This window comes from Amaranthus tricolor, chromosome 1 (assembly GCF_026212465.1).
Source record: "Amaranthus tricolor cultivar Red isolate AtriRed21 chromosome 1, ASM2621246v1, whole genome shotgun sequence".
In the NCBI taxonomy this organism is placed as follows: domain Eukaryota; kingdom Viridiplantae; phylum Streptophyta; class Magnoliopsida; order Caryophyllales; family Amaranthaceae; genus Amaranthus; species Amaranthus tricolor.
Window position 1 is genome coordinate 16,016,913 of NC_080047.1, and position 22,465 is coordinate 16,039,377.

At 34.5% G+C, this 22,465-nt stretch overlaps 1 protein-coding gene across 1 annotated transcript; it reads right to left on the reverse strand.

The window, feature by feature from the left end:
* Positions 1-2,874: 2,874 nt before the first annotated feature.
* On the reverse strand, positions 2,875-6,623 carry LOC130805897 (60S ribosomal protein L30). Its single transcript, XM_057670734.1, has 4 exons — positions 6,471-6,623; positions 6,252-6,357; positions 3,520-3,621; positions 2,875-3,178 (listed from the first exon to the last, which is right to left on the reverse strand). The coding sequence occupies exons 1-4, from the start codon at positions 6,489-6,491 to the stop codon at positions 3,069-3,071; spliced, it is 339 nt and encodes a 112-aa protein (XP_057526717.1). The 5' UTR covers positions 6,492-6,623; the 3' UTR covers positions 2,875-3,068.
* Positions 6,624-22,465: the final 15,842 nt, after the last annotated feature.

Sequence of the window (22,465 nt, forward strand, 5' to 3'; positions counted from 1 at the left end):
TGGTTTAAGCTGATCTTGGTTCATAAGAACTTTACTAAGACTTTGGATCATCTTTGGAATAATCTTCTTTTTATCTGCATTAGGCCTTAGTAAAAAACACCAGTCATGTTAGTGAGTTTTTTTAGGCATGATTTTAATAGAAGACGTAACTGGCATTCTGATCTTATTCTTTTTTTTACAGTCATGACTTTCTTTGAGTTAAAGAAAATATATGCAAAGATAATGAACTCCCTCAAATTTGCTCAGATGATGGTCGAATCTCGTTAAAAGAAGGACTAAGCTGAGAAGACTACCCTTCCTCTAAAGGTACTGTGTTTCCTTTTGATTTAAGTAGTCTTTGTTGTTTCACAGTTTCACTTACTAACAATATTCTTTGATATGGACTCGATAACATCGTGGTAAATTAAATGGGTATGATTATTGTTGCAAAAGGAAAAGGGGATAGAAGGGGGGGGGGGGGGGGGGGGGGGGGGGGGGTCCTCGGCTTCAACATCCAAAAGACCAAAGTCACTCCTGCCAAAGGAGGCAAAGGTAAGAGATTTAAATTGATTAGTTTTTCTTCCGATTGTATGAAGAGATTTAGAAACAACTTTGTGTTTTTGTACCACACAGAGAAGTGGTTAATTAAGATATCACATAACGAGGAACAAAATTTTCAATTTAATAACAACATTCCTCAGTGCAATCTTAGAGAGTTTTTGTTGATTGAACATGCCACAAAAGTACTGGGGGTAGGGTGTTGGGGTATAAGTCGATCTTGGTTCTGTGAAACTTCGTTATGACTTTGGATCATCTTTGGAACGATCTTCTTTTGTTTGCCTTAGCTTAGTCCAAAATACCAGCAGGGTAAGTGAGTGTTTTTTAGGCATGATCTTAGCAAAATACATAATAAACCTTCTGGTCTTAATCTTTTTTATGGGCACTTTTTTCTTTGACTTGAACAAATGGTAAAAAGACCAAAGTCCCTCAGCTCCAGCATCCAAAAAGACTTAAAGGAGGCAAAGGTAAAGAGAAGGTTAATGCTAGGGGGTGGAGGATTCCAACTTTGAGATCACACAACGTGATACGGGGGTAGTCTTTGCATTTGATCACACTTTTTTGAACTTATCCCCTAAAGAGTTGCAAGTGAGGCGGAGGAGAGCTATAGGCCAACTAATATCAAACAAGGATTAAGCTCAACTAAACTTGGTTTCTGCAAAGACAAGGGTTAATGAATTGCTTGCCATACAAGCCTTGGTATGTTTTATTCCTTTTTTCATTGTTAGCCGAGTATCATTGGCTCTTGTAACTTATTGATTTACGGTATTTCCTGATGAACATACACATTCAATATGAAATCACTCGGGCTTTAGGTTTAGATACTCTTGTGGTCGATTATGATGCAGTCAAGAAAAAGATTAGCAAGTTGAACGACAAATTGGTCATTGAAAAATGATCAGGTTATGAACTTGACCCGAGAGAATAAGGGTCTTTGGCACGCCCTAAAGGCATGCAACAAAGGTGTCGGTTCCATAAAGAGATTATGTTGCTTAAGGAGAAGCAATTGTCTCTGAAGAAGAAAATTGCCAAGAAGTGGCTAAAGACTGAAGAAGGCAAGATGTTAGTGGCTTGGCTGGGGGCTGATAATATCAATCAGGGGCATGAGAGTGTAGGAGCTCATTTTCAAGTTTGGTTGGAAAGTGAAGACTATAAGCATCAAAACAAACTCTATAAACATTGAAAAGATTTAGAGAAAAGCATACTCATCTCCCCTCCCGTACTCTAAAAAGAACAAATTAGCCAAACATATAGTAACAATGTAAAGTATGAAGGTCTAAAGAGAATCAAACAGCCAAAGATGCGTAGGGAAGAGCGTTATGAGTGGACTTGCTAAAGATATAGGACCAACTCAAGCAGGCAATGGTATCTAATCGAGTAGAGTTGTTTTAAGACACATAAATATTCTGTGAAGAATTTACACTAGCACAAAGAAGTTGTCAAGCTCTACTAGAGCAATTGAAGGAGGAAATGCTATGTGCTATCACTGAGAAATACTCTTGATTTTATGTTTAGTAAGTTGGTTAGGGCTGAATAAATTTTGTTCTTAATCGCAAACCAAACCGTTATTTTAGTATTTGGTCTGGTCTACGGTCTAATTCGTCTGGTCCTTTTTTTTAAAAAAATTATGGTTTTCTATTTGGTTCCGATTCTTTTATTTTTCAGACCATACTAAACTGTAAACCATACTATGATTGTAAACCATGGTTTTAATAAAAAAAAAAAATAGTTCGCTACCTAGATATTTTAAAATGTAGTTATTTTTTATAGTAATATACTTAAATGATTTTGATGCAATCAACTAATTACAAATTATTATTTGGTGATTGTAGATGTGAAATATTTACATAAACATATATATTTATATGAAAAAATATAAAAATAAAAAATCATAGACCAAACCAAATCATTGTAATACAATTTAGTCCCATCCAATCTAGTGACTTAAACGATCCGATTCAGTCTGGAAAATTTTCAAACCGGAATTTTTAGTTTGATTTGATCTTAGTGTCAAACCAAATCAAATCAGACCGTGTGCACCTTTAATGTTGATCAAATAGATAGAAATTCCATAACCATTATCAATTATTTTAAATAAACAAAATTAGTATAAGGTTAATCCATGATTTCCATGTGTGCTATTTTTTTTTAAAAAAATAATAGGGTAGAATGAGGAAAAGAAATAGTATTCAATCCTAAGAGCTTACATGGAAAATATAATATTTGCTCCAACTGAGCTAAAACATAATACTCCCATGTATGCTAGTTTTAAGTGCCGAGATTGCACTTCATTGACCCAATTTGAGATCATGTATAGCTCAGATGAACACGCATAAGTCGTAAAAATGGTAAGGTTTTCATCAATAATTTTAAGCAAACAAGAGCACGAATTCATTTAGTAACGAACACATTGAACTGATCAAACTACCAAATCTACTTCTACAAAGAAACAGATCCAAAAGACTGAAAACAGATTCTTTCAAAACTGCGTTCTGCAAGGGCACCAGAAAATCCACCAAAAGACTGCAATTTTAGTGGTCGCCAGGCATGCTTTTGATGATATCTGAATCACCTGGGTCGATGATACTGAGGCAGCATACCCTGTAGTATTTCCCGCAGGCAGTTCCAAGATCAACATTGTCTGAGTGACAACAGCAGCAGAGTTTAGTAAGTCGTTACACTCGGTTTCAATAACATTTATGTCAACTGGTTAAGTTACAGAAGCCATGTTCTTGACATAAACTCCAACAGAGTTTTATACAATAGACAAATTTACTAAGTTAATACTAGTCATCGGATTGTATATTTGTATTAGTGCTGCAGTCATATGTGGGTCAACCTAGGCCAAAATTTAATAACATAGTAATCAGTTTTGGACAAATTGCACCTACTTCTTAGATGAATATATTTATACATATACTACGACGTTTTAATCAAAAGAACACAAAACAGAACTGAAGGTAACAAGATATATATACTTACTTCCATTGTAATGGTGAACTCCAACCTTAGCCAACATAGCATAATACTCTATCTCAGACTTCCTCAGCGGTGGACAATTGTTTGAAATGATCACCAATTTGGCTGAAAGAATTAACAGGTGCACTCATTAGCTTTAATATTCATACAACGCAACATAGGAAACTATGAAACATTCTCTATGGTTCATACCAAGGAGGACACCGAATGAGCTTAATTTACTTGTTACTTTTTAATGACATAAATATTTACTTGATGAGCTCAATTTTAATATAAATAATATGAATCGATGTGCACAATTAATGTAATTACTTTCTTAATTTTTTATGTTTGTGCTATCATTTAATTATGCTTCTTGCTTTGAACACGTGTCTTGACAATTAACATCAATATACATTTTTACAAGTTCAACAATGAGTTCATCAAACTCATTTGCATCTCTTGACCCTGTAGATCCAACAGAAAGATATGGTATAACAGATTACAATAACAAAAATAACTTCACTTGTTCATTTAGTGGTAAATGCTTTAAAGGGGCAGCATACGAATATAACATCTAGTGGTAGGTTTTAGAAATGTGACTAACACTATGTTTAGATAAGGTTTTAGAAGAGAAAGGAAAGGAGGGGAAAAGAAAAGAAGAGAAGGGGAAGAGGAAGAAAGGGGGGGAATTAATGAGGAGAACTTCCTTTGTTTGGATAAGGAGGGAATTGAAGGGAAAGGAAAGGAAAATAGAGTTTACGAAATTCTAAATAAATTAAATACTATTAAGGAATTCACAAAAAAGTTTGAATATGAACGATATTCTACTTAACAAGCTATTTTCCTTCCAAATCTTTCCCCTCATGGGAAGATTTGGTTATTAATAAAATTAGGGACATTAATCCCTATATTTCCTTTCCTTCCAAATTCCTCCTCCCCTAAAATTGTTATCCAAACAAAGAAAATCATTTCCCTCCAAATCCCTCCATTCAAACATAGTGTAAACGTGATAAATGTTCAGACAACTGTTGGCTTTCTTTGACTTTATTTTTGTTTCATTTTTTATTTCTTTTGTTAACTCAAGACTATGTCATCGACTTATCGACTTATCGATTTATTGTATGATATGTGTGCTAAATAAGTGTATACCTTACTTATATGTTATTATATTATGAATTTCTTGTTGTTTTAAGTATTTATGTTTTACTTTTAAGCTTTTTAGCAAAATTGTGAGCCTTGCATACAAAACGTTTGTGCTTTCGCCGAGAAAAATAGGAGCTTTAGCGCTCCCGTGAGCCTCACATTTCTTAAAACTAAAATGTTTGCGGTGTAGTAATAGTTATAGGTAATTTAGAAGGAAAATGAAAAAAAAGAAAACAAAAAAGGGGAGGGAATATCAAAGGAAGTCTCCCTTTCGTTTCATGAGATGGAGGAAGGGAAAGGAACAAAAATATCATTTCCTTCTAAATCTTCCCACGTTTGAAAATATTTAGTTATTAACAAAATTAAATAATTTAATCCCTTTGTTCTAAATCTTTCCCAATAAAATTGGTATTCAAACAAAGAAAATAATCACTTCGTTTGGATGACAAGTTAAGAGGAAATAGAAAGGAAGAAGGGAGGAGAAATGAAGGAAAGGGGATCATAGAAATTAGATTAAGTCTCCCTTGTTTATATAGGATAGAAGAAAGAAAAAATAAAGGGAGGGAAAGAGGAAGGAGAGGGAATAAGGGAAGTCGCCCTTTGTTTATATAGAAGTGAAGAACGAAAGGAAGAGAAGTGAAAAAACAATTATTTGCAAATCATTTCATATTTGGAGAGATTTAGTTATAAACAAAATTAAGTGAAGTCGCACTCTTAAATGATTTGGTACGATGTCGTTTCGCGTTCTAGGTCGAACGTCACTAATTGGAAAACTGTCATACGTTTCGCACGTTTCAAGTAACATATGTTTAAACAAAGTGTAAATCCCTCAAAATCCCCCTTGCTTCCCTTCAATTCCCTCAAAGGTCAAATTTCACAAGTCCATTACATATCATGTTCATGACTATTGTACAACAAAGAATATGTTACTTACGACAAAAGGTATTATATTTCATTACTATGTCAGCATTCCCCATGGTTGCCACAAGCTAAAAAAAAATTCTAATCCTCAACTTGCAACAGTTACTAAGAACATGTTATAGACAATTAAATTGTATGTATAAAATTAATAGTGAGAGAAAATAAGAGAAGATATGTAGAAAATTAGAAAGTGATCACTAGTCAAAATAAAAATGTTGCAAAGTAAAAGGACGGACCAATAGAAATGACCAATAGAAATGTCCATAAAATCATAGGGGCAGAGCCGGAGGTAGTAGCATTTTAAAAAGATGCTAGCTATACTACTATCAAAAGTTAACTGGACGGACAACAGTTGATTAAGCTAATGTCTTACATTTCTACATTAAATTTCTACAATGTGATAACACGATAAATCTCAGATGATTAAGCAGATTTAGTATTGTAAAATCAACCAGAGTCCCAACATCCTTCAATACAACAAATACACAAACACGATCCTCTCAAACATATTGCAATTGGTAAAGAAAGCACTATTGATAATTTCATCAAGCAAAACTTTAAATCACAACAGAAAATAATGAATATTTCTTAAATGTTACACTAAACCCAAATTTATCAATGAAGCAGCTATAATTCATAAGAATTCATGGAACTAGAAATGAATGGATATAGGTTTATACGAAACTAACCCTTTGAAGACCTGAGGGTTTTAAGAACAGTCTTGTAACCAAGAGTGTACTTTCCACTCTTCATCACAAGAGCTAACCTGTTGTTTATGCTCTCATGAGTCTTCTTCTGAAAGAATCCAACCAAAAGGCATCAATACTAGATTTATGTTTCAAAACGCCAAAATTTATCAACAGATAATCAGTAGGGGAACAATGTAGGAAACAGAACGAAAAATTTACCGTCTTCTTGGAGGAAACCATTGCTACGATTGATTAGAGGCCTTGGCAAGGAGCCAAAATGAGGATAGAGAAGTTTTTTACTTACCAGCGGCTGCCACTATCAAGAATTACAGAAATTAGGGTTTTATAGCTTTTCGCTTATCGGGGTTTTTGCGTTCGGGGTTTTCATATACTGGGCTATGGCTTGATCTAAAGCCCATGTAAAGTCGAGTAAATGGTTGAACAGATATTCTTTTGTGAGATGGCTTACCCTGGCCCAATAATTTGCTTAAAACTTTTGACATACAAATTTTAAGATTTAAAATGATAAATTTAAAACTTAAAAAGTCAATTTCAAAACTTAAAAGTTTAATTTCAAAATTTTTATTATACATTAAAGTTGAAATGACAGTTTTAAAGTCTTACAATTAGTCTTTTAAGTTTTTAAATTGGTTTTTCAAGTATAAGAATTTAACTTTTAATTCTTGAAATTGTCAAATTTAAAATGTCAATTTCAAATCCTATAAATTTGTATTTTAATTCTTCAAATTGGTTTTTTAACTCTTGAATTTGACATTTTATTTGTAAAATTGGTAAAAAAAAATATATAATTGAATCGGCCCAATAAGATGCGTCTCACAAGTGAGACAGTCTCACCCAAGATTTTGTGGTTGTTAAATGAAACAATCTAACTATAAAATGAATTTCATATATAAACATTATAATTAATATAAAATTTATTAAAATATAGACTCTGAAGTCCATCTTACGGCGATTTCACAAGAGTTGATATAATCTTGACATATATATATATATATATATATATATATATATATATATATATATATATATATATATATATATATATATATATATATATATATATATATATACATATATATATATATATATATATACATATATATATATATATATATACATATATATATATATATATATATACATATATATATATATATATATACATATATATATATATATATATACATATATATATATATATATATACATATATATATATATATATATACATATATATATATATATATATATATACATATATATATATATATATATACATATATATATATATATATACATATATATATATATATATATACATATATATATATATATATATATACATATATATATATATATATTAGTATTACTGTAACAATATATAACATTTAAATGAAATTGCATTGGTAAAATTTATAAAATTACACATTCAACAAGGCTTTGAATCTTGTGTTGTGAGGTGGACTTTGAGGTTTATGTAAAGAATCGAAGACGTGTACGATATTAATCAAAGGACATATGACCAGGAGCATCCAATGAGCACTACAAACGCAAATTTAAAATCAACAAATTAGAGAACATGTGAGCTTAGATAAAAATAAGATCAATTTGAAAAATAAAACCTACTCTTCAACATATGGACCCAAAATTAACGTGTGTTTGGCTGCAAGCGCATGGTTCAAAGCACCCTCAATATATGTTTTGACGTCATCTGGCTTTTGTTCGCATCTAATACCCATAATCGATTCAATACAAAAACATCCAATTTTTATTGGAAGTTCGCAACAATTTAGCTCATCAAAAGCCATACTAAACTCACGAATAAGAAATTTTGTCAATCATTCAGTTATTAAAACAATTGAATAAGCCCAAAACGTAAGATAATAAACATCATCTCATGTAGACATGGATAAGAGCTATGTTCAACATTTCTTCTCTCAAAAATTCCCCAATATCACTCTGATCAATAATTAAAAAGCGGGTGTCATCAAAACTTAATTGGTCCTTCTGAAGGTGGAGTATTATTGGGTTCTCCTCAGCTATATGTGATGCACATGTGTGAAACCACTTGAAATCCAGAGAGAGATCATTTAGCTCCTCTTCAGTCAAAATTGAATTCGTTCCCATCGACTTTAAGCTTTTTGTATCAGCAGACCCCTTCGATGAGGAAACGATCCCTCTCTTAGAGCCCTTTGGACTCTTAGGCTATTAATTTAAATTTATACAATTTAATTAGTGTAAGCATGCAATTAAAATAATAAAAATAAATAAGATACAAATGATTATTACCTTGGTAGTGAATCGGACCAAAGCATATGGCCATGTGACGAAACTACCTTGGGCGTCTGATAGTTTCTCAAGGCTCCATTCTGGCATTGGAACCGGGAGTGAGAAATCTTCAAAACCCTTTACAATAGTTTCTACGATCACACTTATGTGGCCACCTGTAACAAGCATGGTTGCACTGTTTGGCCCTCATATGTAACCTCAGTTAAGTCGTCACCATTGGCAACACCTAACTGAGGTAGCAAAAGAGAACAAGAAGTCGCCTCTTGAAAATTGTGTCGTTTAGTATAATTAGCATCATAATAAAATATTAAAACACGTTGCAATTTAAATTAATAGGTGATTATATATTAAAAAATTATGTACCTTTACCACAGGCTCGGGTGTTGGCTCAGGATTTTGAGCAACGGAGTTCACGATCTCCGGTGTAGGATTTTGAGCTTCGGGGGAAATAATGGGCAGAGGTGTTGGATTTTGAGCTACGGGGGTAATGGGCTCGGGTGTTCGCTCCACCGAAACCTTAGGATCCCCATGTTGACTTTGCTGATCCTCGATAATCATATTTGCCAAGTCTACATTGGGTGCTCCCATCTTCTGCAAAATGAATGCAACTTTGTCGAGTACGTCCTTCGTAATTTCCCTTCTGAGGGTTGCTACTTCTTCAGGTGGCGTTGTTCTTGATTGAGTAGCGACACAATCTTTGCCGAAGGCCTTCTTTAACCCCACGCGGACCCCTCCTTTTCCGACTACCCGCCCTTCATGGTCTTTCCCTAAGACCATATGAAATGCATTAACATGCCTCTAAGGGTGAACTCCCTCGTTGCTTCTTTTCCTTCCAGCCCATCTGTTCAAATAAAAAGTGACATATATAACAATTAGTTTATAGTAAATCAAAGCCAAAAAATACAAAAAAAATCAAGCATATAATTAATAATTTTAAAACTCGCCACAGCATTAGCAAACTTCTTCGTTCCCGATTCAGTAATGGTAAATTTTCCACTTGAATATCGGGAATGAAGTCCGCAGTACCAATCTCACACCTGATCTCCAGCAGGAGTGTAACACCCTGAGATTTTAATGACGTAATTATTTAATATTTTAATAGATTTTAGAATTATATTTAATTATTTCTAAACTAGTTTTAATAAATTTCTTGCATACATGAATTTAAATGTTAACTTATATATATATATATATATATATATATATATATATATATATATATATATATATATATATATATATATATATATATATATATATATATATATATTTATTTATTAAAAATATAGTTATGATTTCTTAAATAAAGAGATTCGAATCAAAATGATTATTTTATTAAAATGTGTGAGCCCACGAAGGTGAGTCTCTTAGTTGGGTCTTGCAAGAAAATGAATCGAGATAAAAATAAATAAATAAATAAACCTAATAAATAATAATAATAATAATAATAATAATAATAATAATAATAATAATAATAATAATAATAATAATAATAATAATAACAAGTATAAAACCCGTGAAAACCCTAAATGCTCAAGAGAGCCGTCATCCCTCCTTCTCCTCCTTCTCCTTCTTTCTCTCTTCTCCCCTTGCGCCGCCAGAGAACAATTGGGCCGCCACCATTCGCTGCACGGCCCCACAGAAACACCACCAAGCAGCACCCGACCTTCCTCCTCACTCCCACGTGCAGCCCCAGCAGTAGGCGGCTGCAGTGGCACCTCACTGCAGCAGGTGGCTGCGGGTTTGCTTCCCCATCGGCTCCGTGTAGCCCTCCTCCACCACCAACACCTTGAGTCACGCCACCACCATAAGAACCACCAACCTCTTGACCCATTTTCTAGTTTCACCCATTGTAAGCCATCTCTCACTTTTCAAATTGATTAATTTACTATTGCTAACTAGAATCTACCATGTTTATGAGTTGTGTGTTGATTGTGTATTAACCTCATTGAATTCTAGTATGGGTAATAGTTAAAAGAATTATCCTTGAACATGAAATGATTTGGGTTTTATTTAGAGATGTGATTACTAGTAGTGTGTGTGTTTGTATGCTACTTTGGTGGTGTGATGATTTATTCAATAATCTTATAAGTAGTTTTAAGACTTGGTTGATTATTGTTGTGGAAATTAGTAATGTTTTTGATTATAGTTGACTATAGAAATGGTTTTGGTTGTTAATTGGGAGTAGTAGTTGCTAATTGTTAGTGATTTAATTGTGAGAGTTACTAATACCTCATTAGGTTGTTATTGCAATCATAAATACATAATTGTAATAAGCCATGAACATAGTGTCAATTGTTGAGAATTATTAAAGTTACTTGTATGACGTCTTGATTTTAGTTCTTTCTAACCTTGGAGAATATAATAAATAATATTGCGATGTGATATCTTTAAGATTCGTCCTTGTCGTCATATTAGCACTACATCAACATTAAGTGTGAATCGTCGCTTTATATTAAGATGATGTGAACCGTTATAACTCAAAGTTAGTTGGTGTAATGAAATAGTTGACATAATCCTTTTATTCTTTGCCGATGGAAAAACTTGTGTTATTGTTGAATTGACGATTATTCTTAGTGTTGAATGAGATGCGTACGTGTTAGAAGTAATTGAAAACTTTTCGTGAATGGATGATAGTGGTTACTTTGGTTTCTAGCTGGTATGACAAAGTATTTAAGAGAACTTATAAGTTCTATGCCTAACTTGTATAGGTTCCCAGTTTATAAGAGGAAAGTAGACCCTTAGTTGGGTGATTTTTGTAACTTGTGATCGTGCAGTGACGCTTGCAGGTACGTACGCGCAGTAATTAATTATCATATTCATCGTTTCAAAGTATTATCCATATTTCATGATCATATGCATCGTATTAGAATTATAGATCGCCAGAAAGTAGACCATGCTAGCGAATATTCATAATAGTGATATAGGCAAGTAGAATGAAAGTATTAGGAGACTATGAGAACAAATTTCTAAATAGTAGAGAACGCACCATGTTTGTGTGTGGTATCGAAGTGATTTCCTACTTATTGATCCCTGATTTATGATTAGTTGGCGTGACTCAACTGGATTATGTACGGTTGATTTAGTAGTCCCCTAGGTGAGGTCCGACGGGACCACCATAAAAGGGGTATGAGCATGCTTGGGTCATTGGGCGCCGGGTGGCCGATACCGCCCCTTGACCGAGGTGTTACCATGCGGGCCTTGCAAACCCCAATATGGTGGCCTCTTCACTTGTTAGTATCCCAATGTGTTAGTTTTTCTCGAAGGTAGGACCCGAGAGGGTCAGCTAGAGGGGGCATGAGCTCATACTTTGCCATGGGCGCCGGGTGGCCGCTAACGCCCTTGGCCGTGTCACTATGCCAAGAATAGAGAAAAGATTCACTACCCTTGAATATACTTCGAGAGATTAGTAGTTTGAAAGAGAAATTATGAGTATATAGAGGTGTTTAGACAGATGAGTAGACTCGCTATTTCCATACTATATTGTTGTCTATAGTTTTGTTCAATGACTCTAATTGTTATAAGTTCATTAATTACTGACGTGTATGTGTTTGTTGTTGTTTGCTCATGACTCTCAATGATGTTCCTGCTATGACACATTTGACTATGGTCATTATGTTGAGCAGCAGGAGGATCATCGCTTGACATGACAGGTATAGAAGCTTCATTTGCTTTGCATTGGGGGAAAGAGCGGAGTACGGTCGTAACAATTGTGTACAAATTGTCTAATACTTGTAGCTTCTATATTACTTGTAAAGTTTTCTTTTGGGATTGTGTAATTTCTTTTGTATAAAGCCATGTGACTCCTTGTATGATCCACAGTTCCGCTGCGTAGTTTTTGGATGTACAGTAGTGAGAATACTCCTTTAGTATCCGTCAGATCGATGCGTTAACACTGGAACCATGATCCTCGTTAGAGTTGATGATTTGTGAAGCCGACGATGATTCTTACTGTCGCGGTGTATTCTTGAAGGCATTAAAGGCCTTAGATTAATTTAGTTATGTTATCCATTTATATATTCTTGTCAAATTCTCAGTTTTCGGCAGAGATGCTGCCGAAATTTTCACTTACTCACCTCTTCAATTAATCTCTAGCGTTTATTATAATTATTTTTCCCTTTTCTTTTTATGTAACACCCGAATTTCCTTCCTTCCTTCACGATTCTGGTTTCGTTTAAGGGGTTGGAAATTCAGGGGTGTTACAAGGAGTATTCACAGATGTATAGGTAGCCGTAGATGAGGTCATGGGACTTTGATTGGGGTATAAACTCGTATCCACCCACTCTTTTTGGACCTCATCGTATGTTTTTAGGCCTAAGCGATGGTAAAACTTCCTTTTGCTTGTTGATTCAAAAGCTTTATCACGCTTTTCTTGATTAATTAATAGAAATCAAATGTCATATATTAGTTTAATGATTGAATCAAAAGAAGTAAAATTAAATCAAAAGCTATAATATAATAGAATACTTACAACTTCGTTGGGAGTTGCTTTTTTGGCACCAAACGCTTCCCATTCATTCTTTGATATATGACCCCATAATTCATAGCGCATCTTTGCAGATGCTTGGTTTCCACCTTCGTTTCCCGTTTTGACCTTCTTGGTCTTTCAGGCATGTTTTTTGTTGATCTAGCCAGTTACAAGCTTGGATTTGAAATTTCTGAATCTTTCAGCAACAGCTGAAAGAAAAACATTCTTTTTCTCTTCATCATTCTCAATGTGATAAAGATTCTACAAAAAAGAAAACTTATAGTTATTAGTGTCAATTAAATTAATTTTAAAATGAAACTAACTGAATAAAAATAGTAAAGTTGCTTACCACAGTATCATCCCATAGAGAGTTCCTCAAACCCTCTGGAACCTCGTTCCATGTATACAATATGGAAATCTTACGGATACATATACCGATTTGTTTTCCATATTGCCCGCCATTTGCCACAAGGTTGACCCAATACATTGTATTTCAAGTGCATGGGTTCTGTGACTTTGAGGCTTTTCGTAGGACCTCGTCCTTTTCTCTTCTTAGAACCAATGCTAGTAGTGGTAGTGGGAACATCCGTTGGTACTATTTCTATCTCCGAGGGATATGGTGGGGTGTCTTCAGCCATTTTCTCGTGTCTAACGTATGGGTCGTCATGCTCTTTGTCACGGAGTCATGATCATCATCAATTATGTCTTTCTCCATCTTGGGATCATAGTCCTTATCCGACTCACTATGATGCTCATTATCAGAAGTCTCAATCTCAGGGACAATTTCATATCTGAAAAGGTGTATTGTAGATGAGTACCTAAATGAATATGAATAGAAATATATAAGAACAACATAGGAACGTAATTTCAATTCTAACCATTTCAACACAATAGTATATACAAAATAGTATTGTGTGCCAAGTTTCATGCCAAACAAACCAAGTTTGAACGACTTTATACGAGTAAGTGCCAAATGGCTACTCACTATCACGCAAACGAGTTAAGTCTACAAGAGTGAATCCATAAGGGTCATCATTTTTTACGCATCGTCGATTACTATCTTCCCACTTGCATTTGAAACGACCAATAGTGAAACTTGAGTAGTCAAGCTCCCATATTTCATGTACCCGCCCGTAGTATAGCAATTTAGCATCAACCGACGATTGATCCTTGGCACTCGCGTAAAATGTAGATGATGCCAAAATAGAAACCCTACTATTCTCCAGATAAGATGACGTCTTATCTTGACCCTCAGTCCAAAATGTGAACCCATTAACATCGTAACCCTCATATTTGTGACATCTTCACGAGGACCAAAAGCTAACCACTTAACAGTTTCAGATACACTTTTGAGCTCTTCACATATTACTCGATTGTGAAACCAATCAATAAACGTCTTATTATGCAACTGCATCAATGCTCTATCCCCTTCAGAAGGATATTTGACGCGCAAAATATATCAAAATGCTCATTCAAAAAAGGATGGACTTTTGGAATATAAAGCAACACATACAAGTGTGGTTGTAAAAGACTGTCTCGAGGAGGTGTGATCGATTTGGAACCAATTATTCATTTTCCCTCAACCCTTCCTTAATGTCGAGAGGTGGGAAGTCCAATAGGCTTTGCCATGGTCATATACTTGGCTATGAAGTTAGCAATCTTATCGTTCACAGTGCCTTGAATCATACTCACCTCGGGTTATGCTGGATTCCTCATTTTGTTTTGTAAAACTCCCATGTGCCTTTCAAAAGGATAACAACACCTAAAAAAACTGGACCCAAAAGCTTGATTTCACGAACGAGATGGACAATAAGATGAACCATTATGTCAAAAAAAGAAGGTGGAAATTACATCTCAAACTTGCATAAAGTTACAATCACGTCGACTTGAAGAGCATCAAGTTTAAAGGGATTAAGAACTTTACTACAAAATGTGTTGAAGAACGAATATAGCTCGGTAATAGCATATCTCACATGTTTTGGCAGTATTCCATGGATTGCAATTGGTAAGAACACTTGCATCATTACATGGCAATCGTGAGATTTCATGCTTCCCAACTTCAACTCACCATTTAGGGTCACAAATCTCTTCATGTTGGATGAGTACCCAGATGGAACCTTAATGCCATACAAAGACTTACAAAATGCCCGCTTCTCTACCTTGGACAATGTGTAGCAAGCTGGAGGCAAATAATTTTTTTCATTACTCATCTTCTTCTTACTGCCCTTTCCCTTGATACTGCTACCAACTTCATCAACTCTATTTCTTTTCTTACACACCTTAACCCGTGGCCACAACTCCGGACGAATTGTAACAACCCTACTTACCGTTGACTGGGTAAACAGGGTCGTCACGGGGATTATTTCCCAAGAAACTTAAATCATATCCCAAAACCTGGGCAAAGGAATCACCAGCTCTATTACGAAACCAACACAGCTAAATCTCAAACTAAATATCTAATCTAAACATAAAGTAACCATACAACTCATTACGAGTCCATTATAATCAACATAATCAGAACTAATCAGAACTAATATACATTAAACAAATTCCTAATACAAACTATAAGCTTCCACGGTCTCAGCTCAAAAGGACATCCTTAGCACTCTCATCAACATTGCTAACCCGATTATTCCCGACCGGATCCGATCTGTAATCAGCTAAAAGATGGAAACAACAAGGAATCAGATTAAACTGAGTGAGAAGCAACAATCCAAAACAATTAAACACAGCAATTCAAAACAATGGTTTAAAAGCAACATCAGTTTCCTAGATCTATATGCGCACAGGGAGTCTAGTTTGAGAGGTGCCCCATAGCTCTAAGGCTATGTCGCTCTCGGGTGAAGCTAGTCAATATCTCAATGACAATTCGCTTCAAAAACAGGGAGTAGGGAACCATGTTCCTCAACTCCGTCAATGACCAGCTCGCAAGCCCGATCCATTGACCATATCAATCTCAGCATAATCATTCATAAACATTTATCACATTCATATAAATTTCACAAACTTTAAATAAACATTTTACAAATGGTAGCCTGGCCAGACCCCTTTTTAAGTGACTATTACTACTCACCAATAACGCTTCAAGAAGCGAAGTCCGTTTCTCCACGATCACTAGAAAGGTTCCTCGATGATGTCGTCTCCTGGAGCATAACAAACATAACATCACAACAAACCGTTCGATACTACAAACTAGGTTCATATAACTCATTGTATCTCCTTCTATGATCGCATCTTAGTTCCATCTTCTATTCTAATAATTCTAATTTCAAAGATTGCGCAAGTTCTAATTCTAACCCCAACATATATAAAAAAAATATAACCTTGTTTAAGACTAGCTTATAACCTTGTAACGATCATACGTCTCCACAATTCCTTTTGTATTTCCAATTCAAACACTTCTAGTTCATTTAACTCAAACCAAGAAACTAAACAAGATTAACCAGCTATCCTAAAAGAAGAATACAACTAATTTATCCATTCAACTAATAACTTCCACACGAACCCTGATACTTTCAAGAATAACCAATCATATAAAATCAAGGGTTATATCCAACACTTACAATTACCCAACTATTAAATAAATAGTTACAACAAAGAACTATCCACCACTAGCAAATTCACATAAATCAACTAACATTTAAGAACATCAAGTTTCCATAAACTTTCCACATTCAATATCCTATCGATATCCTAATCTTCGTAAATTCATACTAATTAATAATTCCGCAATTAAGTTCTTATCACCACTTTGACCTATAATTATCATTAACAACATTCAAATCCAAATTCTCACCACTACCTATACACCATCAAGACACTACGAATCCATTCCCACAAATTGTTTCACAAGTATCTGGTATTATATCTAAGAGTATCAATCTATTCAATTATTCACCATTATATAACTTGTCACAACTATTAGTTCCTAACAATAATTCAGCAGCTAAATATACATATCCAACAGCTAGTCTCAATCAACAAAACTCATCTAATTAGGAATCCCGTAATGGTTTTAGGACACCTCTTTCTAAAACAGGCATAACTCACTCATACAGAAACCAAATGAGACGATTTAAGTGGCTACGCGACTATTACTCAGAGCTCTACTATTCTTATTAAGACACTAAAACCCAGAAAAAATTAAAACGATCCCAAAATAGCCAAAACAGAAGGTTCGTTATGGATTTTTAAGACAGCCTGCTAGTATTTCACTATTTTGAACATAACTCTCTCATATAAACTCATTTTGGAGCAATTCAAGTGCCCACGTGATCGAAACTCGAAGTTCTACAAATCTCAAGAAGACATAAGAACCCAAAAATAATCAGAACCATCCCCAAAATGGCCAAAACAGAAAGTTCGGTTTATGAACTGAAATTTCAGAATCCCAAATACTCAATTTGATACTAGAACTCAAATAACCCAAATAACCAATTTTAATCAACACTAAAAACAACTCAATTACTAATTGAATCCATATAATCATCTTAAATTCAAGTTGATACCTAAATTTAAATCAAAGACCCAAATTGAATCCACAAATACCAAACTACCTTAAAACATTAAATTAATACTTTAAATAGAATAGTTTGTGGATTACCTCAATCACCAATAAAGGAAGAGGAAGGAGTTGGTATGGTGGTGCGGCCCACCGTGTGTGATGGTGAAGGAAGGCTGCGTGGGGCTAGCATCACAGCAGCTTGTTGCTGTTTGGAGGCACAAAGCAGCAGTTGTTGCTGCTAGGTGGGTGGATCACGGCTAGTTGCTGCCGCCTGCTACTTGTGGAGGACAGGGAGGTGTCGGTTGCTGCTTGTGGAGGAGGAGGCAGCTGCTGGTGGAGGAGAAAATGAGCAAGGGCTGTTGAGGAGGGAGAAACAGCCGTGGGGAAGAGGGTGAGGAAGTGAGGCGTGTTGGTTTTGAATGTGAGGGCAAGGAGTGTGTCGATTGAATTTCAATGTGAGGGAAGAGGTATGTCGGTTTATAGATGGTAAAATGGGTTTATTTTTAGCTTTGACCCGTTAAATTCTATCAAAGTCGTCTCGTCGTAAGACAATCTTATATAAGACATGCTGTAAGGCCGTAAGGGTATAATAAACGATTTACGAAATAAGTAAAATTTCGTAATTGGTTGTATGAATAAAGATTGCATTTAGAAATTTATTTTTCAATACTTTATATAAATTTATTTTTATAAAGATAAGATAGTAATCAATTAATAAAATATAATCAAAATACACTTTTATCGAAGTACTCTTTATACGAATTTTATACATTAAATAAAATATACCTCTTTCTTAAAAATGTTAACAAATCAAATACTTGAGTCAATATTATCAAAATAATAATATTATTACTCGAATTAACTTACTTAATAACCCCAATCAGCTTAATAAACTTATAATTAAGCTTTATTAAATGTAGTCTATTTCACGAATACCCTTACATTCAAAGTAATCTCGCATGGCCTTAATATCTTTTGTCTTACCCTGAATGTTCATGTGCGTCCCGAGTATGGCATCGCATACATTTTTCTCTATATGCATAATGTCAAGACAATGCCTAACCTGTAGATCTCTCCAATATGGAAGCTTCCAAAAGATTGATTCTTTTTTCTATAGTCGGTCTTCACCCCCTTGCACTTGCCCTGTTTTACCAAATACAGTTTCAGCTCCCTTAACCTGTTCGTAAACCTCATAACCGGTTAACGGTCGACGAGCTACACGGTCCTCAACCTCCCTGTTGAACATTTTTTTCTTATTACGAAATTGGTAATCTCGTGGGAGGAGCTTTCGCTGGTGCATGAATACATGCTTGCACTTAGGAATCCATGTGGATTCCATGTCATCGATACATGTTGGGCATGCTTTCTTCCCTTTGTTCTTATACCCTGATAAGTTGTCATATGCCGAAAAATCATTAACGGTGCATAAGAGTATTGCACACAAGGTGAACTCCTCATTAGCAAGTGCATCAAACACTGAAACGCCTTCATCCCACATCTTTCTCAAATCCTCAACGAGAGGTGCAAGATATACATCTATGTCATTGCCAGGTTGTTTAAGACCCGAGATAAGAAGCGAAAGCATATGTACTTACACTTCATACACAATCAAGGTGGCAAATTATAGATCACTAACAGTACTAGCCAAGTATTATGTTGAGAACTAAGATTTCTGAATGGGTTCATTCCATCCGTACACAGTCCGAGCCTTAAATTACGATCTTCATCCCCAAATGTCTTATGCAACCTATCAATACTCTTCCACTTCGGAGAATTAGAAGGATGTGTGAGCAAGTGACCTATCTTCACCCTATCTGCATGTCACCTCAAATTTAAGGCAACTTTCTTTATAGAAAACAAACACTTGAATCTAGGTATTATTGGAAGATACCACAATACCTTAGTTGGAGGCCATTTAGCATCCCGAGCCCCTTTACGCTTGTAACGTGATAACCCACACCTAGGACATTCTTCTAAGTTTTCATTTTCATTCCGATACAATACACAATCATTCGAAAATGCATGAATCTTCTGGCGCTCTAAGCCGAAAGGACATATGAGCTTTTTGGCATAATATGTCGATTTTGGAAGTTCATTTCCCTCAGGAAGCATCTCACCGAACTCTTCTAATAACATTGTGAAACTAGTGTCACTCCAATTGAACTTTGACTTAATGTTGAAAATTGTCAACATGGCTGTTGCCCGTTAGTTTGGTGAACTTTGTACATCCAGGGTACAAAGGCTTTTGAGAAGCCTCTGTCAACAAGTCAAAAACACGAGGACGTTTTCCTAACTCATTCTCGACTCCCTCCATCATCTCATCAATACGATCTACATCATCATCGACATTCTCTTCATCTGTCTCATACCCATCAACACAATCTACTACATCCTCATTGACATCCACATTATTGACATCCTCAAAAACACTTTTTTCTTTGTAAACTCCCTCCTCACCATGCCAAACCTAAACATGATATTGAGGCCTAAACCCACGTCGAAGTATGTGCTCCCTAAGGATATCAATACTATCTACCTTTGATACATTGCCACACATGACACATGGGCAATAAAAATCAACTCTCCCCGTCCTAACTTGATGTTCAACGGCAATACTACAAAATTCTAATACGCCATCAATAAATTCTGATGATTCAATGCTTCCATACATCCAAGAACGATCTTTGGTCATCCTAAGTGATTAATTAGTTCAAAACAAAATTAATACACATTACATACATGAGTATATATATACTTAACTCTAGTTAACCAAAATTTACCCTATTTAACCCTATTAAACCTTCATATTATTTAAATTATTCAAATTATGTATATTTTAATTAATTAACAAACTACATACATAAGTAAATTATTGTGATTATTCATACATAAGTAAACTACATACATAATTAAACTACATACATAATTAATTAAACTACATACATAAATTATTAACAAACTACACACATAAGTAAACAAAATACACATATCAAAATAATTAACAAACTAATTATAACAACAACTTGAAAAGAATGTAAAACTTAAAAATTAAACAACTTAAAGAACTTAAATTAAGAACTTGAAGAACTTTAAAAAATGTAAAACTAAAAAAATTATAAAAAAAAACTAATTATAACATCAACACATAAAAATATCAAAAACAAAACTTCATAGTTGAATAGAAATTTACCTTTGTATATAGATATGATAATGTTGTGCTCTACAATTGGGTATAGTAACCTACAAGGAAAAACAAAAATAAAATTAGTTTAATTTAAAGAACTAAGCTCTAAAAAACTATAAAACTTGAAGAACTTAAAGGTTGAAGAAACAAAAGAGAGAAATTATACCTTAAAGAACTTAAAGGTTGAAGAACTAATGCAAGATTTTTGTGGGTTTATGAAGCAACAACAGCCAGCTATGTCGTGCGTGGGTTTATGAAGAAACGAAAATTGCAAATGTCATGGGTTTGAAGAAAATTGAAGCTTGAAGAAGAAGATGAAGGATTAATTTCGTGGGTTTATGAAGAAATTTTGTGGGTTTGAAGAAAGTTGAAGCTTGAAGAAGAAGAAGAAGAAGATGAAACAATATTCGTGCGTGGGTTTATGAATTGAGTACACAGTAGGTTTATGAAATGGAACGTTAAAACGCGGGTTTTTAGAAAAGTCTTTTATGCTGCGGGCTTTGCAGAACCGCAGTATATATTATGTTATTTGTTGCAGGCTTTGCTGAACCGCAATATATAGTCATTATTTTTAATTTTGCAATTTTTAAAACTCTTACTTGCTGCGGGTTTTTTAGAACCACAACATTTGCTCTATATTTTAAATTTGCTTAATTCTTTTATGTTATTTAATGTTGCGTTTACTAAAAACCACAGCAAATGTCACGCAGCAGATACGATTTTTCCACTAGTGATAAAAAACATCCATAAAGGTCGTAGGAGACGAATTCGGCGTTCATAGCTGGTTTTATCCCTTGTAAGGTACTCAGAGTTGTGTAACTTGTTCACGTCATTCCTAATTTTCATCTCCTACGTTGTCTTAGGCCTACCTTGATTTCTCTTGCCATCAATCGCAATGTTCCCCACCTTTTACACCGGCGCATCAGTGTTTTTTCTTTTCACATGTGTGAATCATCTTAATCTACCTTCACAATTGTTTGCAGGGATGGGTGCAAATTCTAGCGGTTCTCTCAAAACCTGGTTCTTGATCTTATCCATCTTGGTGTGTCCACAATCCAATTTCACATTCGCATCTCTATTATTTCTATCTATCTTATGCTGATATATCTTCATAACTGGCCAACATTGTCTCCCATATTACAAGGTAGGTCGGATTGCAACTCGTTAAAATTTACCTTAATCAATTTAGAAATCTTTAATCATATTGCACCCCAATTGTTACTCTCCATTTGAGTCATCCAACTTGAATTTGATCCTTACATCCACATCAATTTTCCTGTTACTCTAGATTATTGATCCCAAATATTCAAATTTGGTTGTCTGCACAATATCTCCTCCAATGGTCACTTCAGGTTCTGTTAAGATAGGTAGCTCTTCATTCTGAATACATGTGCAAGTCTTCTCTTCATCAGCAAAACCACAAGTTGTGTGCATCTTCTGAAGCAAGTGATGATTAGTATGTTTGGGCAACAACAGCAGCTTTGTCATGATCCTTGCTTCATGTCTATCAACGGTGTATATGCTACCTTAATCAAGGGTCAATTTTTAGAGACATAGGATTAATTAGATGAGCTGTCAGTTTGTTGTAACAACCTTTGTATTTAGTTATTTATTTGTTATGATGCTTAGATGTTAGTTGTGTTATGCCTATATACACATAGGTTCTTTTGTACTTTCAAATTACATTTTCTTGATTCAATAAATGAGAATACATTATTCTTTAGCATTTCTTTAGCACAGTTTGTAAC